The 15,578-nt window shown below is 45.0% G+C and overlaps 1 protein-coding gene and 2 long non-coding RNA genes across 7 annotated transcripts in view; 1 reads left to right on the top strand and 2 right to left on the bottom strand.

Moving 5' to 3' along the window:
• The window catches only part of RNF41 (ring finger protein 41), a 35,107-nt gene extending 25,146 nt beyond the window's left edge, over nucleotides 1–9,961 (top strand). For all 4 annotated transcript variants that reach the window (XM_083599449.1, XM_083599450.1, XM_083599451.1 and 1 more), the window contains 4 exons: nucleotides 1,392–1,663; nucleotides 2,646–2,781; nucleotides 4,986–5,089; nucleotides 6,915–9,961. In XM_083599449.1, the coding sequence (XP_083455575.1) occupies nucleotides 1,392–1,663; nucleotides 2,646–2,781; nucleotides 4,986–5,089; nucleotides 6,915–7,266 (864 nt within the window). In that variant the 3' untranslated portion in view covers nucleotides 7,267–9,961. The remainder of the gene's footprint in view (nucleotides 1–1,391; nucleotides 1,664–2,645; nucleotides 2,782–4,985; nucleotides 5,090–6,914) is intronic.
• Nucleotides 935–2,637, bottom strand: LOC310756020. 2 transcript variants are annotated; one of them, XR_014544651.1, is made up of 2 exons: nucleotides 2,333–2,637; nucleotides 935–1,285 (listed from the first exon to the last, which is right to left on the bottom strand). It is a non-coding gene; the product is annotated as an uncharacterized lncRNA (long non-coding RNA). The 2 variants fall into 2 exon arrangements; XR_014544652.1 differs by lacking the exon at nucleotides 2,333–2,637 and adding an exon at nucleotides 1,371–1,508.
• An 11-nt stretch (nucleotides 9,962–9,972) lies between the features above and the next one.
• On the bottom strand, nucleotides 9,973–15,028 carry LOC310756034. The gene is made up of 3 exons (XR_014544669.1): nucleotides 14,023–15,028; nucleotides 10,693–12,069; nucleotides 9,973–10,050 (listed from the first exon to the last, which is right to left on the bottom strand). It is a non-coding gene; the product is annotated as an uncharacterized lncRNA (long non-coding RNA).
• Between the last annotated feature and the right edge of the window lie 550 nt (nucleotides 15,029–15,578).

Raw genomic sequence — 15,578 nt, 5'->3', positions numbered from 1 at the left:
AAAAAATAATTGTAGACTATTAGTAAAAGTACAGAAATCTGTTTTGTTTGCCAAGATTTGAATACACTGTATTACAGCCATCATAAGGCAATAACTTTACTTCTTAGCAGACTAATTCATGAGTGATGTTTATGGGTCTCCCAAGCCAGTTGTATCACTTCCACAAGTGTTGGTCTTGTGGTCCAAATGCAGCAATGCAAACACTTGATGAATGACCATTTTGTGATTTCAGCAACAGTGTATTTTAAACCTTCTGTTGGCTTATGGTGCTCAACAGGTTGACCATTCTCAGCTACATCACTGGCTTATTTGGAAGCATATGGCACATGCTGAGTGTAGGAGAGCTTAGTGTAGCAGATGTCCAGGAAAAACCTGAGAGCACACAGGAAGAAACTAAGAAAATTGGCTGGATTCAGCTAATGAATCTTGCTAGCAGAAGCCAACTCAAGGACTTCTGCCAGCACAACAGGGCTTCCCCCCTTTCTCTACCCCCTGACCCCCCAAGTTGGCTCGGGGTGGGGGGTTGGGGGAAACCCAAGAACAGCAGATAGGCTGGAGGAGGTGAGAAGAGGGGAAATTGCTCCATCAGCACAAGCATTTCAACTTGCCAGATGGAACATTCTCCTTAGCACTATGCTGAATTCCTCCCCATTATCATAAGACAGAAAGCACGATGAGAATCAAGCAATTGCGAATTAGTTTATAGGAAATTAAACTTCTGCCTTCTGTCAGTTGGCAATGCCTGGGAGGCATAGCTGTGAGACGAGTAGCTGAGCTGGTGAAGTACATTTGTGCATGAATAAATCATCTCTGGAAGAAGAGTTATAACTACAACTGTGCCTTATTTGGAGGATTGTCTATGTTACGCCCACAGGCAGTGCAATGAAAACAGCTGGTTAAAGGGAGAGGTACTGTGCTACTTTACCCTGTGAAGTGAATTTTTCACATCATCAAGATTTATTTTAGCAATTCATTCTTGAGTTGAACACCTTGCACAGTGGTGAATGTACATCTCCTTCCATTGATCTCTACTTGCACCACACCAGCACTGAAATGGCAAAGTATGATTTGCAATAGGCTTGATATGAGATAGAGAGAGAGATAGATCACTACCTCAAAGGCAGTAGATGATTTTCATATCCTTTGGTTGATGGCAGTTGTCCTGTGTTTCTGCTTCAGTGTCTTGTAAGTTATAGCCAAAGTGAGCTATCTTCATCTGCTGTTAGTAGCTTAGATTGGCTTAAATTATTGGTCGAAGTTCTGTTCTTCTTCCAACTCTTTCTCTCTTATTTGTGAAAAACATGGAAAACAGATAAGAGCACAGGCCACAAACCAGTAGCGTGAACCTGATGTAACCTGCATTGGCATACCTTGCTCTGTTCTTTGCACAGGCCCCTCATTGCGAGCACGCCTTCTGCAATGCCTGCATCACCCAGTGGTTCTCCCAACAACAGACTTGCCCCGTGGACCGAAGTGTGGTGACCGTGGCTCACTTGCGGCCTGTTCCTCGGATCATGCGTAATATGCTATCTAAGCTGCAGATCACATGTGACAACGCTGTTTTTGGTTGTACCGCTGTAGTGCGACTTGACAACCTGATGTCTCACCTCAACGACTGTGAACACAATCCAAAGCGGCCTGTGACTTGTGAGCAGGGATGCGGGTAAGTATTCAGCTAGGTCTGACCCGATGCATTTTAATGTCATAGTTCAGTGCTTTGTCTAAGGCAGGCATGTCCAAAGTCTGTTTCGGGGGCCTAATCCGGCCCGCCAGTTGGTTTAATCTGGCCCCTGTGGCAGTTTATCTCATGGGGTAAAAACCCAACAATTTCAATCCTTAAAAAAAGCTCAAGAACTTTGGGGTAAAATCATAAAAAAGCAACAGCTTTGGTCGGCCCTCACGCATGTTCACTTCATCAAATCTGGCCCTCTTTGGAAAAAGTTTGGGCACCCCTGGTCTAAGGGTTTTATATAGCCAATAGGGACGGGACGTGGGTGGCGCTGTGGGTTAAACCACAGAGCCTAGGACTTGCCGATCAGAAGGTCGGCGGTTCGAATCCCCACAACGGGGTGAGCTCCCGTTGCTCGGTCCCTGCTCCTGCCAACCTAGCAGTTCGAAAGCGTGTCAAAGTACAAGTAGATAAATAGGTACCGCTCTGCCGGGAAGGTAAACGGCGTTTCTGTGCACTGCTCTGGTTCGCCAGAAGCGGCTTAGTTATGCTGGCCATATGAGCCGGAAGCTGTATGCCGGCTCCCTCGGCCAGTAAAGCAAGATGAGCATCGCAACCCCAGAGTTGGTCACGACTGGACCTAATGGTCAGGAGTCCCTTTACCTTTTACTATAGCCAGTAGAGCTTCATTCCCATGCCAGCGTGAACTGGAAAAATCAGCAGGAGAGAGACATTGGTTGTGTGGTCCACCTGGTCAAGCTTAATATGAGACAGCTTTTATGATGCGTGAGGCACAGTTGAGTTGCACAGTACTGGCAGCTGGTAACTTGAGACTACTGACTTCAGTCCCAGTTTGCTTTAAAGTATAGATTTTTGCTTCCGCATTGTTTGCAGGTCAGCTAACCATGAGTTTCTATTAGAAGACACCCATTGCTTAATCACCTTTCTCAATTCCTGCTGTTCCTTCTCCATGCAGCTTGGAAATGCCCAAAGATGAGTTACCGAATCATAACTGCATCAAACACTTGCGGTCAGTGGTGCAGCAGCAACAGACAAGGATAGCTGAGTTGGAAAAGACTTCAGCAGAACATAAGCACCAGCTAGCGGAGCAGGTAACAGCTTCTTTTGCAGCAGTCTTTGTGGCTCCTTTAAGTAGATAAACAATTCCTCTTTTCCAGGCAAGCTCAAATAACTGATAAGAGTTTGCGTTGCCATGAGAAATGGCTAAAGGACTAAATTACCTCTCTTGTTAGTTCAGAATTTGCCAGAGGATGAAAAATCAATGGGGTGTGTGTGTTGTTGTTAGAAGATAGGGAATATTGAGTTGAAGTATTGTGTGTTATAGCTGAGTCCTGATCTTAAGGAAGAAGGGAAGATTTCAAAAGACTCTTGCCCAGATGGATTTCAAATATTTTTTAGACTCTGGATACTTCTCAAGTTCTGAGTGGCTGTAAAATATCCAAAAGGGGCATTCACTATGTGACAGTTGGTTTTTCTTAAAATACAGAGGCTAAAACCATTCAGGTACTGAAAGTTCCTTTTGTAGCTTTGAGCAGTAATGCAGTCTAGTACTACAGGACATTATCATTGAATGGTATTTATATGGTGTACAGTGGTACCTTGGTTCTCAAACGTAATCCATTCTGGAAGTTGGTTCCAAAGCCAAAGCATTCCAAAACCAAGGCATGCTTTCCCATAGAAAGTAATGCAAAATGGATTAATCCATTCCAGACTTTTAAAAACAACCCCTAAAACAGCAATTTAACATGAATTTTACTATCAAATGAGACCACTGATCCATAAAATGAAAGCAATAAACAATGTACTGCGGTCCCACAGTCAATCAGTAGCTGAACTGGGTTCCACACAGTCACAAAAACAAAACAAAAAAGTCACAAAAATGCAAAATAAATAGCAAAAACAGACAGACCTCAGCATAACACTCAAAACAGAAGCGTGGCACTCAAAACAGAGCATGTTCAGCTTCCAAAAAAAGTTCGCAAACCGGAACACTTACTTCTGGGTTTGCAGAGTTTGGGTACCAAGTTGCTTGAGTACCAAGGCGTTTGAGAACCAGGGTTCCACTGTTCTATGTGAATGCATTTTTTTGTTCTAGTGCTGGAACCTCTGGATCCTATTGGCTGAGCTAATGAGACCCCTTTTAGAATATCAGTGATCCAAGTGGCAACTCCTGAGTCAAATTTGACTCCTTGAATGGTGCTTTCTGGCCTCCTCAGTTGCCAACCCCAGAGGTAAAAAAGGGATTTGAATGAGCAATAAATTTGACACTTGAAAGGGGAGGGGGCATGGCATGCCTCCTCCCTCGTAAAGTGTTCCTTCAGTAACACTGTTTGTGTGCTAATAAAATGCAGCCATATGGAATGCTAACATGCAGCCTCCTCTGAAGCATCCGTTTAACTGGAAACTCAAATCTCAGTGACTCGAGGGGCAGGGCCACTGTGGCAAGATGAGAAGTGGTCCCAGAAGATAAACCTATTTGGGCCAGGGAGCCCTGAGCCTGGGTTGCCAACTAGCTGTATATTGGCAAGGTGGGAAATTGGAGGAGAAAAGGGGAATGATGCCGCCTCAGAGCTAGAGAGGCTAAAGGAAGCAGGACTGATGAGTTGGCAGGAAGAAAATGGGGAGCTTGAAGTGACACAGAGCTGAAGAAAGGAGGGGTCAAGGAGAAGGTAAGAACAAACTCCATGCAGTGCTGGCTTTGCCACCGAGTTGTGGCAGGCTTATGATGCCTTCAAAAACTGTTGGCTCATACAAATGGCTAAAGTTTGCCTCTGAATGCAAGTTGCACGTACCAAGCTACAGGGGAGTACTTTTGCCTCCAAGTCCTGCTTTGTGGGTTTCCCAAAAACATCTGGCTGACTTGTGAGAAGCTAGATGTACCTTTGGTCTGATCCTTGATGGCCATTGGTTGTGCTTTTACGCCTGTCATGAAACTTTTGAAGGCATGAGAGCCCTGCCGGAAAAAAAGGTCTTATTTTCAGGAATCACGGGATGCCTACAGGGCATATTTATTATATCCCACTTTTCCTTTAGAAAGTTCAGGTCATCGTAATGTAGGGTTCTCATGTTCTCCCTATCCTGGAGAAATGGGAGATAGGTCCACATTCACTTAGCTTCAACCACGCTATGCGTTTTATGTTCCCTGAATCTTCACTAGGTCCATACCTAGCATCCCATTACCGTCTCGTAATGGAGAGATCTAAATGTCGGGGCCTTTTTTTTTAACTAGGTCTTTCTCAAAATCTTATTTGAAAAACTGCGGCTTTCATCTTCTTGTTTACTCTGTTTCTTTCAGAAACGTGACATTCAGTTGTTGAAAGCATATATGCGAGCGATACGTAGCGTCAATCCCAACCTGCAGAATTTGGAGGAGACTATTGAATATAATGAAATCCTAGAGTAAGTGCTGGAACTGAGTTTTAAAAGAGGGTGGAATGGCGAGGGTATTTTTTTGACATGCGCAAGGCCAGCATAGCTAAGATAATGTTGGAAAGTGATTGAAAAAGTGACTGGAGAAGACCTCACTGTCTTGTAATCTCTCTCTCTCTCTCTCTCTCTCTCTCTCTCTCTCTCTCTGTGTGTGTGTGTGTGTGTGTGTTCGCATTGCAAATTTGCACATTTCTAGGGATACAGTAATATACAGAGTAGGCAAGGAGATGCTTCCTATTATGCCAACTTGCAGGTGTTTGTGGGGGTAGCTGCAGGGGGAAGAGAGGAAGGGGTGGAGTTCCACTCATGCAGTGTCTCATATCACCCAAGGTGTTTCTAAACATTGGATTCCTGGAGTGTTACAGGAGCTTGAATCCATGCTGCCTGGCTGATGTGCATACAGGAGCAATAGGTGGAAAAGAAATGTTTACTATTTTGCATTTTTATTTTGAAGGCTTAGGTCAGATACCGTGTTCATAAGATGGATGGAAACAATCAAAATTAAAAATGAAATCAGTTCCATTCTAGTCTTAAACCCTTACACTGTCTCTAGAAAATGTTACAATAGCTTCTCTGTGGCAATTTTTTAGGGAAAGAAAAATCCACTGTTGTGTGTCTGCTTTTTAACATCGTGTTATATGTACACCATTGGTCAATTCCAACTTACATGATGAAGCAAAAGGAGTGTGTAGAGCAGGGTTGTTTGCAATTAAAAAGGAGAACAAACAATGGGCTATAGTAAAATATCTCATTATGTATGATGTAATGTAGAAGGGAGAAAAGGATTTAAACACCTTTCCTAAATATGGAGCCTTATTCAATATAACTCTCTTGTCTTCCAAAGTGTTGATTCCCTGAAATCCATACCAGCTGACAGTGCAGGCCCTGGACCAAGATATTATGTGCCTCTTTCAGTCTTAACCATGGGAGACGATAAGCTGCTAACAGTTTAAAGTAGCTGCAATCTCCAGTTGCAGAGTGCATTATAGGGATCAAATCTTGAAGCCTCACATTTCTCACTTCAGGGTAGATTGGAAATGAAATAATGGATTTGGTGGCAGAGCTGAAAATTGAATTCCCCTGCCTTAAGCCTTGAGACTAAACTAATAACCTGTGGTTCTCGTGGCCTTTGGAAAACCCTAGCGCCCCTTGGAAGCTTCCGAAAAGTTCAAGAACAGAAGAAGTGCTGCCTATAATACCATTTGCTCATTACTGATCTTCCTGTGTGATATACAACCATAGAGAAGTGGGGGGTCAGGGGTAGCTGGGTGTGTTTTGAGGATCACATGGTTTACCTGAGGCAACTGGAGACCCATCAGGTCTGGCCAAGGTTCCGAGTAAACTGAATGAGCCTCCTAGAACACGCCCCGGAATTATGTATAATGTGCAAGGGGTTTCTTGGAGGACAGATCAATGAGGAAAGTGTTCTCTAAAGATGGAAAGTTGGAAAACCGCTGAGCAAGTCTCTTCCCATTCCATTGTGTTTTCCTCAAAGTTGGAAGCAAAATGCCATGCATTCGTTGCATTTATTTTTCACCTTTTACACACACACACACACACACACACACACACACACACTTTAAAGTGAGTTACAACCCCAGTTAATATCTGCAGAAGTGCTCAGAATAAGCTGGCAGCTTCTGCGTCAAGACTACTATTGTAGTTTGGCCCAAGGCCAGAGGTTAGATCAGCAATACAATTTAGGATTCCTCACCTTCAGGCTTGTAGGCAACGCTCTGTGTTTCCCCTGATATTTCTCTTACATTGACTTGTGTTTTTTTTCAATTGCTTCTAGGTGGGTGAACTCCTTGCAGCCAGCCCGAGTGACACGATGGGGCGGTATGATTTCTACACCAGACGCCGTACTTCAGGCTGTCATCAAGCGCTCGTTGGTGGAGAGTGGCTGCCCCACATCCATCATCAACGAGCTGATTGAAAACGCCCACGAACGGAACTGGCCCCAGGGCCTGGCCACGCTAGAAACCCGCCAGATGAACCGGCGCTATTATGAAAACTATGTGGCCAAACGCATTCCGGGCAAGCAGGCTGTGGTGGTGATGGCCTGTGAGAATCAGCACATGGGTGAGGAGATGGTGCTGGAGCCAGGCCTGGTTATGATATTTGCACACGGAGTGGAGGAGATCTAAAGACTTAGCAGAGATGATGTACGAATGTGCTTGAGAGAGAAATATACCGTGTCCAAGCTGACTGATCTTGCCCCGCTGTGCCGTGTCAGGGCATTATTTCTCTCTGTTGATTAACACACCACTTCCTAATTATACTGGGCAGGTGCCCAGCAACTTATGCAAGATGCCGTGCTGCATTTCCCCCACCCCCACCCCCTTGTGATAATCCCCCTCCGGTTTGATGTTGGCGCAGGTTTCCAAATGTCTTCATAAAAGCACAAGAAACTCCTCTGTGCTCCGGTAAGTGGGCTTCTGCCGTAAACGTCTTTAGAGAAGTTTTCAATCTCCTGACATGAGTGCACTGGCCCAGATGACTTGGTTTCTCTTCAAAGCATCTCTGTGCAGGGCACACGCTTTTCCCATCTTGGCCCCATAGCATCTTACTTTCACGCAGTACCTTTAAGGCACAACTTTGCAGCCTTTTTGGGGGGTGGGATGGGGTGGATGGACAAGGATGGGGTACATGAGAAGGCAGATGCCAAACTGGGAATAATGCCAAATAAAATATACATACCAGTAGTGATGTTTTTGGCGTACAATGTGTTATGGAGCCAAAAACCCGACAGGACAATTTCTGCAACTTCCTTGAGATGCGTGGCCTTACGTTGCACAGGAGACAACCCTTCCTTTTCAGATAGGGCCTGGTTTTCAACAGAATTAGCATTTTTAGCAATGTGCTGCTGTTGCTGCTGCTGGTGGTGCAGAATTAAATGCACATCTCCTCGCAGAACCCAGATGTCATCTTCCTCCCCGTACTCTCAAAGTGCCGCTGGTGAGGTCAGGTTCTTTGCTGACTTCAATCCTTTCTCATAGGATGCAAGCCTTCAAGCAGATGCTCTGCTCAGTTTGAACAGAACCAGACTCCTCTGAATTGTGTGTGTGCCATTTAAGGTTGTCTCAACTTCGTGACCTTGCAAAGAAAATGGAAAAAAAATGAAATTAACCTGGATGAAACTGTCTTGTCATTGTACGTTGGCTGTTTTGATAAATCTGTGTTTTGTTTTGTTTTTGACATCTTGATGATTGTGTCCAGTATTTTTTTGTACTACTTTTGCCTTTATATGTTTCCCTTATTTTATTTTTTAAATACAGTGGTCAGGAATGTCTTCAGGTCCAAGTTTAGTTTACCTGTTAAATTTAATTTATTTGCAACCGTTTTTTACAGCCACTTTCTTTTTGTGTGTGTTGCTTTGAATATTTCTTCCTTGCTTTTAAGCATTGTGCTGGAGTTGGTGGGGCAAGGAATAAAAGCATCAATAAAAGAGCAGTTGGACCTTGCTCTGTATCAAAACACTGACAGTACCATCCCTTCTGAACAGCTTTCATTTTGTTAAGACTCCCTGAATATCCTCAGCTGAGCAGAAACTTTGAACCAAGGTTTAATTCCCTTTCTTGTGCTATTGCTGCCTGAAATGGTTGCTGTTAATATTTCACATAAGGGATTTGCAACAGTAGATGACCATAGCTGCTGCCTTCAGCATAGAGTTTGGACCACTTTGCAAGCAGTTACCATCTGCAAATGTTTGGGACAGAAAGAACTCCTGGATACTATCAACAGGAACGATGGCTGCTTGAGGAATGTTTCCTCTTCTGCCGCACTGTAAATGGATGCAATGGAATATATCATCTAAGAAGTGTTTTCCCAGTCCTGTATTATAGTAAGTGGCCTGGTTCTTCATGGTGATCCTATGGTGGAGAATCAGCGTATATTGGGAATGTGGTTTTCACAGCAATTGATAGCCGGCAACCATTGCTCTTTTTGTGGAAAGTGTGTTGGGGTGTGTGGGGGGGGAGAGGATAGAAGAGTATAGGAAGACACGATTCTTAAACCCCTTCAAAAATAATCTCCATCCCTCTTGTGGAACTTCAATCATTCCTATGAATAAAGTGCATGAATAATGCAGCTTAGCTTTTGTTTATGATCTTGAATATTCACCAAGCAGATGCTGTTTCCAGTTTCATTCTGTGGGAAATGCTTGTGCTTTGGAGATACTTAAGTCTGCAGCAATCATTCTGTTTGTGGCCTTTGCTTTTTCACAGACCTGTTCATTAGTTGCTCTGCCGTGTCCTCTGTTTTTCTCCTCCTTCCAGTTTTTCCTCCTTTGTTGGCACACTGCTTATGCTCTGCTCCCAAGTAGAACTTTGCTTCAGAAACCGAGCCTGTTACCATTTCCTATGGTGTTTCAGCTTTTACAACTGTTAACTGTATGAGCTGCCACTTAAAAGTAACTTTACAGTTCATTTATTCGTACACCAATTTTGTAAGTGATGATTTAAAAACACCTGGAATGTGCTTCAAAAGTCAGATCAGTTTTAGGGATGGAATGGGTTGTGCTCGTATACATGTCAGTGATAATGACATGTTTAGAAAGGGGAATATGCTGGTTGGAATTAATTTCTAACTCTGTCCCTGTTGCTCAGGAATTGAAAAAGCTGCTAAATCCAACCTAATAACTGTATCTTGAGCGAAACTGACTTCACTGTTTTCTCCTAACACATCTTGTTTACCTCCCCTCAATGTCCTGCTGTCACTTTTGTGCTCTGAAACGTACCATAGAGTTTGTTATGTCTCCTGGCAGTACGCAAGTTGCTGATCGCATTTTGTGTTTTGCTGTTCAATTGTGTTGACTGCACTAATAAATTGCCTTTTTCCTGACTCCTTTACAAGCTTCCTTCAGACTCAGGTGTGTTGCACCCTGCATGAAAACTTTGCAAAGCTGCTTGGTTCCTTTTTTGCATTAACCTCTCAGAAAGCTGCTTGGTTCCTTAGTAACATACTCAGGTACGACATGGGCGTGGAAAAATGCATGACTGCTGCCATGTCACAGCCAGCCAGCTCTTGTTTATCACCACTTCCTTCCTTAACCCACAAGGCACTGTAAGGGATTCAGAGCTATTTTAAACAGGGGTGAGAGATGGGCAGCCCAATAAGAACCCCTTTATCACAGCAAATCCAGTGTTAACCCATGCATACTGTTTTGCCCAATGTAGCATAAACTGACAGCTTGTAGCATAAGCTGACAACTTGGGTTTGTGGGGAGAAATGTTACTTGGATTTTAATCGACAATCAACCCCAGGTAATTGCTGGAGAACTTGGGTCCTTTTGCACGAACCATTGAGCCACAGCCCAGAGGAATTATATGGGGGGAGAGCAAAAATAGCTAGTATAAATTTACTCTGTAAGCTAAGCAATTGTAAGAAGAAAAGTCGGGCAAGAAGCAGTGTTCACCCCTGATGTTGACAAGACAACAGCTTCCATTTTGAACCCTGTGGAAGCAGAAGGAGGGGGTTGCTGGGAAAGTTGGATCCCCCAAATCGGGTATAAGGGGTTGGGAAGGATTTTTAACCCTTACTGAGTTTTGACCATTGGGATATATCGTGTTCACACAGGTGTGCCCGCAAGCTCTGGGAAGAAGTGGAGAGAAATGGACAAATGATCTTGTTTTGATATGAGCAACTATGGGGTTTGTAGCAGGTGCTCGGAATGTGTTAGGTAGGTAGATGGAGAATGGTGAAATGAAGCCATCTGCAGAGGCTTAAAAAACTGGGAGGCCCTTAGGCCCTGGAAGAGACTTTCTTCCCCAGTAGGTTTGCCAGAACTGACCTCTACGGAAAGGGAACAACAGCTCCTGCCAAATTCAAGCCAAATTCTTCAACACAGTTTTAGTTATTAGCTGCCTGTTGACATGTTGCCCGGTTTGCGTTACTTTAGCACGTTAATGCCAAATGAATTCTAGCGAAACGAAACCATTGCTTTCTGCTATAAAGGTTTGATCTGTTTTTCTGCCACAGCTGCCTTTGGGTACTGTCAATTAAACTGCTGACAAACACTAACTAGGGTCAAGCTTAAAAAGAAGAAAGCGTCAGTGGGTACCTTGATCATTTGAAACAATGTGTGTGAAACAGGTTTTCTCGCTTCCCTTATGTATATATATTTCCATTTATATCCGGTACAGCCTGAATTTGTTTTCTGCCATTTCAATGGAAAAGGTAATTTTCATTCTTTCTCCGCTTAGAAACCGGGTCTGTCTCTCCCTGGATGTGTGAAATAATAGTGGGTTAAGATGAATACGTTCTTAGAAGATCCTTGCTGTAGCTCCTAAGATGGGATTCTGATGGCTCTACTTTCCCATCTCTTAGCAAATGGGTACCTTATCATGATTTCTCAAGTTGAGGCCATATGCAGCCACCTGGGAGCTTAGTACAGGCATAAAAGCATGGAGACTGAGGACAGGGTAGAAAATAAGGCAGAGAGGTGAGGCCACAGGAGCAATGGATGTAGCCACCCAGTGCCTTTTAGTTTCTCACTAGGAAGTTGGTGTGTGCTTTGTAAAGTGGAACTTGAGGCTTCTGAATGATGTCTTGGCAGTTCTGCCTTTTAACTTCATGCTTTTGGGTTTTCAGATGATCAGGAATTGGTATCTCGACTCCAGAAGTACGTACAAATGATACCTCTTTTCTTTTGCATCCAGTACCTTCCAAGTGGCGGCATGGGAATGGCGGAAGGCCCCCCCAAATAAAAAGGTCCTGCCTTATGACTCCTGCAAATATTCAGTTGAAAGCTACAAGCCGCTATGCCTGAGTTAAGTGTCGCGATCAAGCACTGCAAAGAGACTGGCACGTGCCTTTAAAACAGGATTGGGGGCGCCAGTTGCCTTCCTACAACTGCCATCACCCTGACCATTGGCCACGTGGGCTGGGTGGGGTTGGGAACACAGCAACATCTGCACTGTTAGGTGCTCCCAACAATTTATAGGGCACCCCTATAAATAAATAAAAAGGGACGCGGGTGGCGCTGTGGTTTAAACCACAGAGCCTAGGACTTGCTGATCAGAAGGTCAGCAGTTCGAATCCCCGTGACGGGGTGAGCTCCCGTTGCTTGGTCCCTGCTCCTGCCAACCTAGCAGTTCAAAAGCACGTCAGAGTGCAAGTAGATAAATACCGTATTTTTCGCTCTATAACACGCACCTGACCATAACACGCACGTAGTTTTTAGAGGAGGAAAACAAGAAAAAAATATTCTAAACGAAACAGTGGATGTATGATTTTTGTGGTTCATGCTGTGGCCAGACATGTGATCTGACGGTGAGTTTGGGGTAGCCCAATGCAAAAATCCTGAGGATCCATGTGGACCCATGCTTTGTAACCACGTTTTTGCGCCATTGCAGCCCCATGAAACAGTGGGTGCGTGTGTTTTTTGGTGCAGGCTGTAGCCATGGATATGCTATGTGATCTGATGGTGAATTTGGGGTGACCTAGTGCAAAAATCCTGAGGATCCATGTGGATCCGTGCTTTGTAACCACGTTTTAAGTGGGGAGGGAAGGAAAAGAACTCAAGGGACAAGGAGCACGCGTGGGGTGTGTGGAGAAGGATGCTGCTAATAATGCAGGAGAGGCTCCTCTCTGGCTTTGCTCCTTTAGAACAAGCAGGCTCTGCGTCTCTCCCTCCTCCCCGGCAAGGAAACCATGATAGTAACCACTCTGAGACAAATCAAGAAAAATTGCGACCAACACTCTCCCCCAACAAGCGCAGTGAGGTCAAAACACACACACACGCAGAGAGAGAACTGGCCCTAAAGTCACAGGGGTGCTGGGGGAGTGAACGGGAAGCAAGAAAAGGAGAAGGAGCCCTCACACACACAGAGACACACAGAGTGTCGATTCTAAAGTCGCAGGGGCGCAGGGAGAGTGAACGGAAGCAAGAGAAGGAGAAGGAGCCCTCTCTCTCACACACAGAGTGTCAATTCTAAAGACGGAGGGAGAGCGCAGGGGCGCAGGGAGAGTGAACGGGAAGCAAGAGAAGGAGAAGGAGCCCTCTCTCACACACACAGAGTGTCAATTCTAAAGACGGAGGGAGAGCGCAGGGGCGCAGGGAGAGTGAACGGGAAGCAAGAGAAGGAGAAGGAGCCCTCTCTCACACACAGACACACACAGTGTCAATTCTAAAGTCGCAGGGGCGCAGGGAGAGTGAACGGAAGCAAGAGAAGGAGAAGGAGCCCTCTCTCACACACACAGACACACAGAGTGTCAATCCTAAAGTCGGAGGGAGAGCGCAGGGGCGCAGGGAGAGTGAACGGGAAGCAGGAGGAGGAGAACGATAGCTCAAGCACACACACACACAGCCCCTACAGTGGCTAATCCAAAATCGGACAGCAAAAAACTGCAGGCAGGGACAGAGAGCATGGGGTTGTTTTAAAGCAGCCAACCCCGCTCTGCTTCTCTCCCTCCTCCCGGCTAGGCTGGCTGAAAAGCTTTGCTGCTACTTAGCAGCTCAGTGGGGAGGAGAGAGGAACATAGAGGACGGGGTTGTTTTAAAGCAGCCAACCCCGCTCTGCTTCTCTCCCTCCTCCCCGGCTCCGCTAGCTGACAGGAGCCGCTTACTGTTTCAAAGCGAGCCACGGACTGCTCACAACTGCAACAGATTCCCCCGCCATCTGTAGGCATTCGCTCCATAACACGCACAGACATTTCCCCCTACTTTCTAGGAGGAAAAATCTGCGTGTTATGGAGCGAAAAATACGGTAGGTACTGCTCCGGTGGGAAGGTAAATGGTGTTTCCGTGCGCTGCTCTGGTTCGCCAGAAGCGGCTTAGTCATGCTGGCCACATGAACCACAAGCTGTACGCCGGCTCCCTCAGCCAATAAAGCGAGATGAGCGCCGCAACCCCAGAGTCGGCCGCGTCTGGACCTAATGGTCAGGGGTCCCTTTACCTTTACTATAAATAAATAAATCGGTTTTTTTCCTCTTGGCCAACACATGAGAAGTGTCATAGCAACAAGGCTGAAGATGTGGCTGTGTTTGGATTCTCTGATATGCTCTCAGTGCTGTGGAGTTCACAAAACATTGCCTGGACCACCCAGTCCTGTCCTTGAGCCCTGCCTGTTCATTGGAAGCAGCTATCCCAGAACTGGGAAAAAATCAAGTATTTCAATTTGGGGGGGGGGCTGATTGGAGGACATGTGTGATGTATCATGCAACTTAACACATTGGATTTGGCCTAATTCACAGTCCTTCAACCCTCCAGTAAGCTTAGCATGAGGAAGGTTCAGTGGTGCAATGCACGCTTTTGAAGACAAAAAAAAAAAAAAGCTTTAATAATCAGCAATTGTGTAATGCTTTCTAAAAGGTTCCAAAATGTTCCAGGTGCACCCTTGATAATACCTGAGATTTACTCTTAACTCTTGTTGTCTATGAGTAAATCTTTAGTAGCATATCCATCCTTCTGAAAATGGCTCTACAGTGGTACCTCGGGTTACATACGCTTCAGGTTACAGACTCTGCTAACCCAGAAATAGTACCTCGGGTTAAGAACTTTGCTTCAGGATGAGAACAGAAATCGTCAGCAGCAGAAGGCCCCATTAGTTAAAGTGGTACCTCAGGTTAAGAACAGTTTCAGGTTAAGAACGGACCTCCGGAACGAATTAAGTACTTAACCCGAGGTACCACTGTACTTGTTTGTATATTTTTCATCATAAAAAACTTACATGAATAGGAAGGACTCATGAGGCCAGGGATGTGACAACTTCAGCTGTTATGTACTGCTGCCCTCTACTGGGAATACTGTTAAGTACACCTCAATTTTTATTTAAAACATTTCAAAGGCACTTTTGATAAAAAGTCCCAAGGAGCAACTAACAAAATACCATATTTTTCAGTGTATAAGATGACCCCATGTATAAGACGACCCCCTTTTTTAAAAAACGCAAAATTAAGAAATTAAATTGTTTAGGTTTTTTTTGGGGGGGGAGGTCACTTTCGCCAATCGCTCACCCACCTGCCCGCCACTGCCAATCTCACACCTCACCGCAGCCACCACCAACAGCCCTCCCGCCCACTTGCCACAGCCGCCAATCGCCTGCCCGACTCGCCAGAGCCACTAATTGCCTGCCTAGTCGCCACAGCCAATTGCCAGCAGGCCTTGCCGCAGCCACCAATCACCCGCCCAATCGCTGCTGTCAATCTCCTTGCTGCTGCCATTAATCGCACGTCCCCCTTCTGCATTCACCATCTATGTATAAGACGACACCCAATTTTTGTCCTTTTTTTATAGCAAAAAGCATCGTCTTCTACACGGGAAAATAAGGTATCAAAAAAATCCACAATACCCACTAAAACATTTACAAATCTCAAAAAGAGAAGCAGTAAGCAACAAAATTACAGCACATCCATAGGCAGGCCGTGTAGTTCATGGAACCAACCAAAAAAGTTTTTTAAATGCTTCAGATGTAGAACAAAGCAGGGGCAGACTTTGGGCTTTAAAATTTCAGCGACG

This window comes from Podarcis filfolensis (genome assembly GCF_964270895.1).
Source record: "Podarcis filfolensis genome assembly, chromosome: 2".
Lineage (NCBI taxonomy): Eukaryota > Metazoa > Chordata > Lepidosauria > Squamata > Lacertidae > Podarcis > Podarcis filfolensis.
The sequence above is the reverse complement of the archived record's forward strand: the minus strand, read 5'-3'. Positions and strand labels throughout refer to the sequence as shown.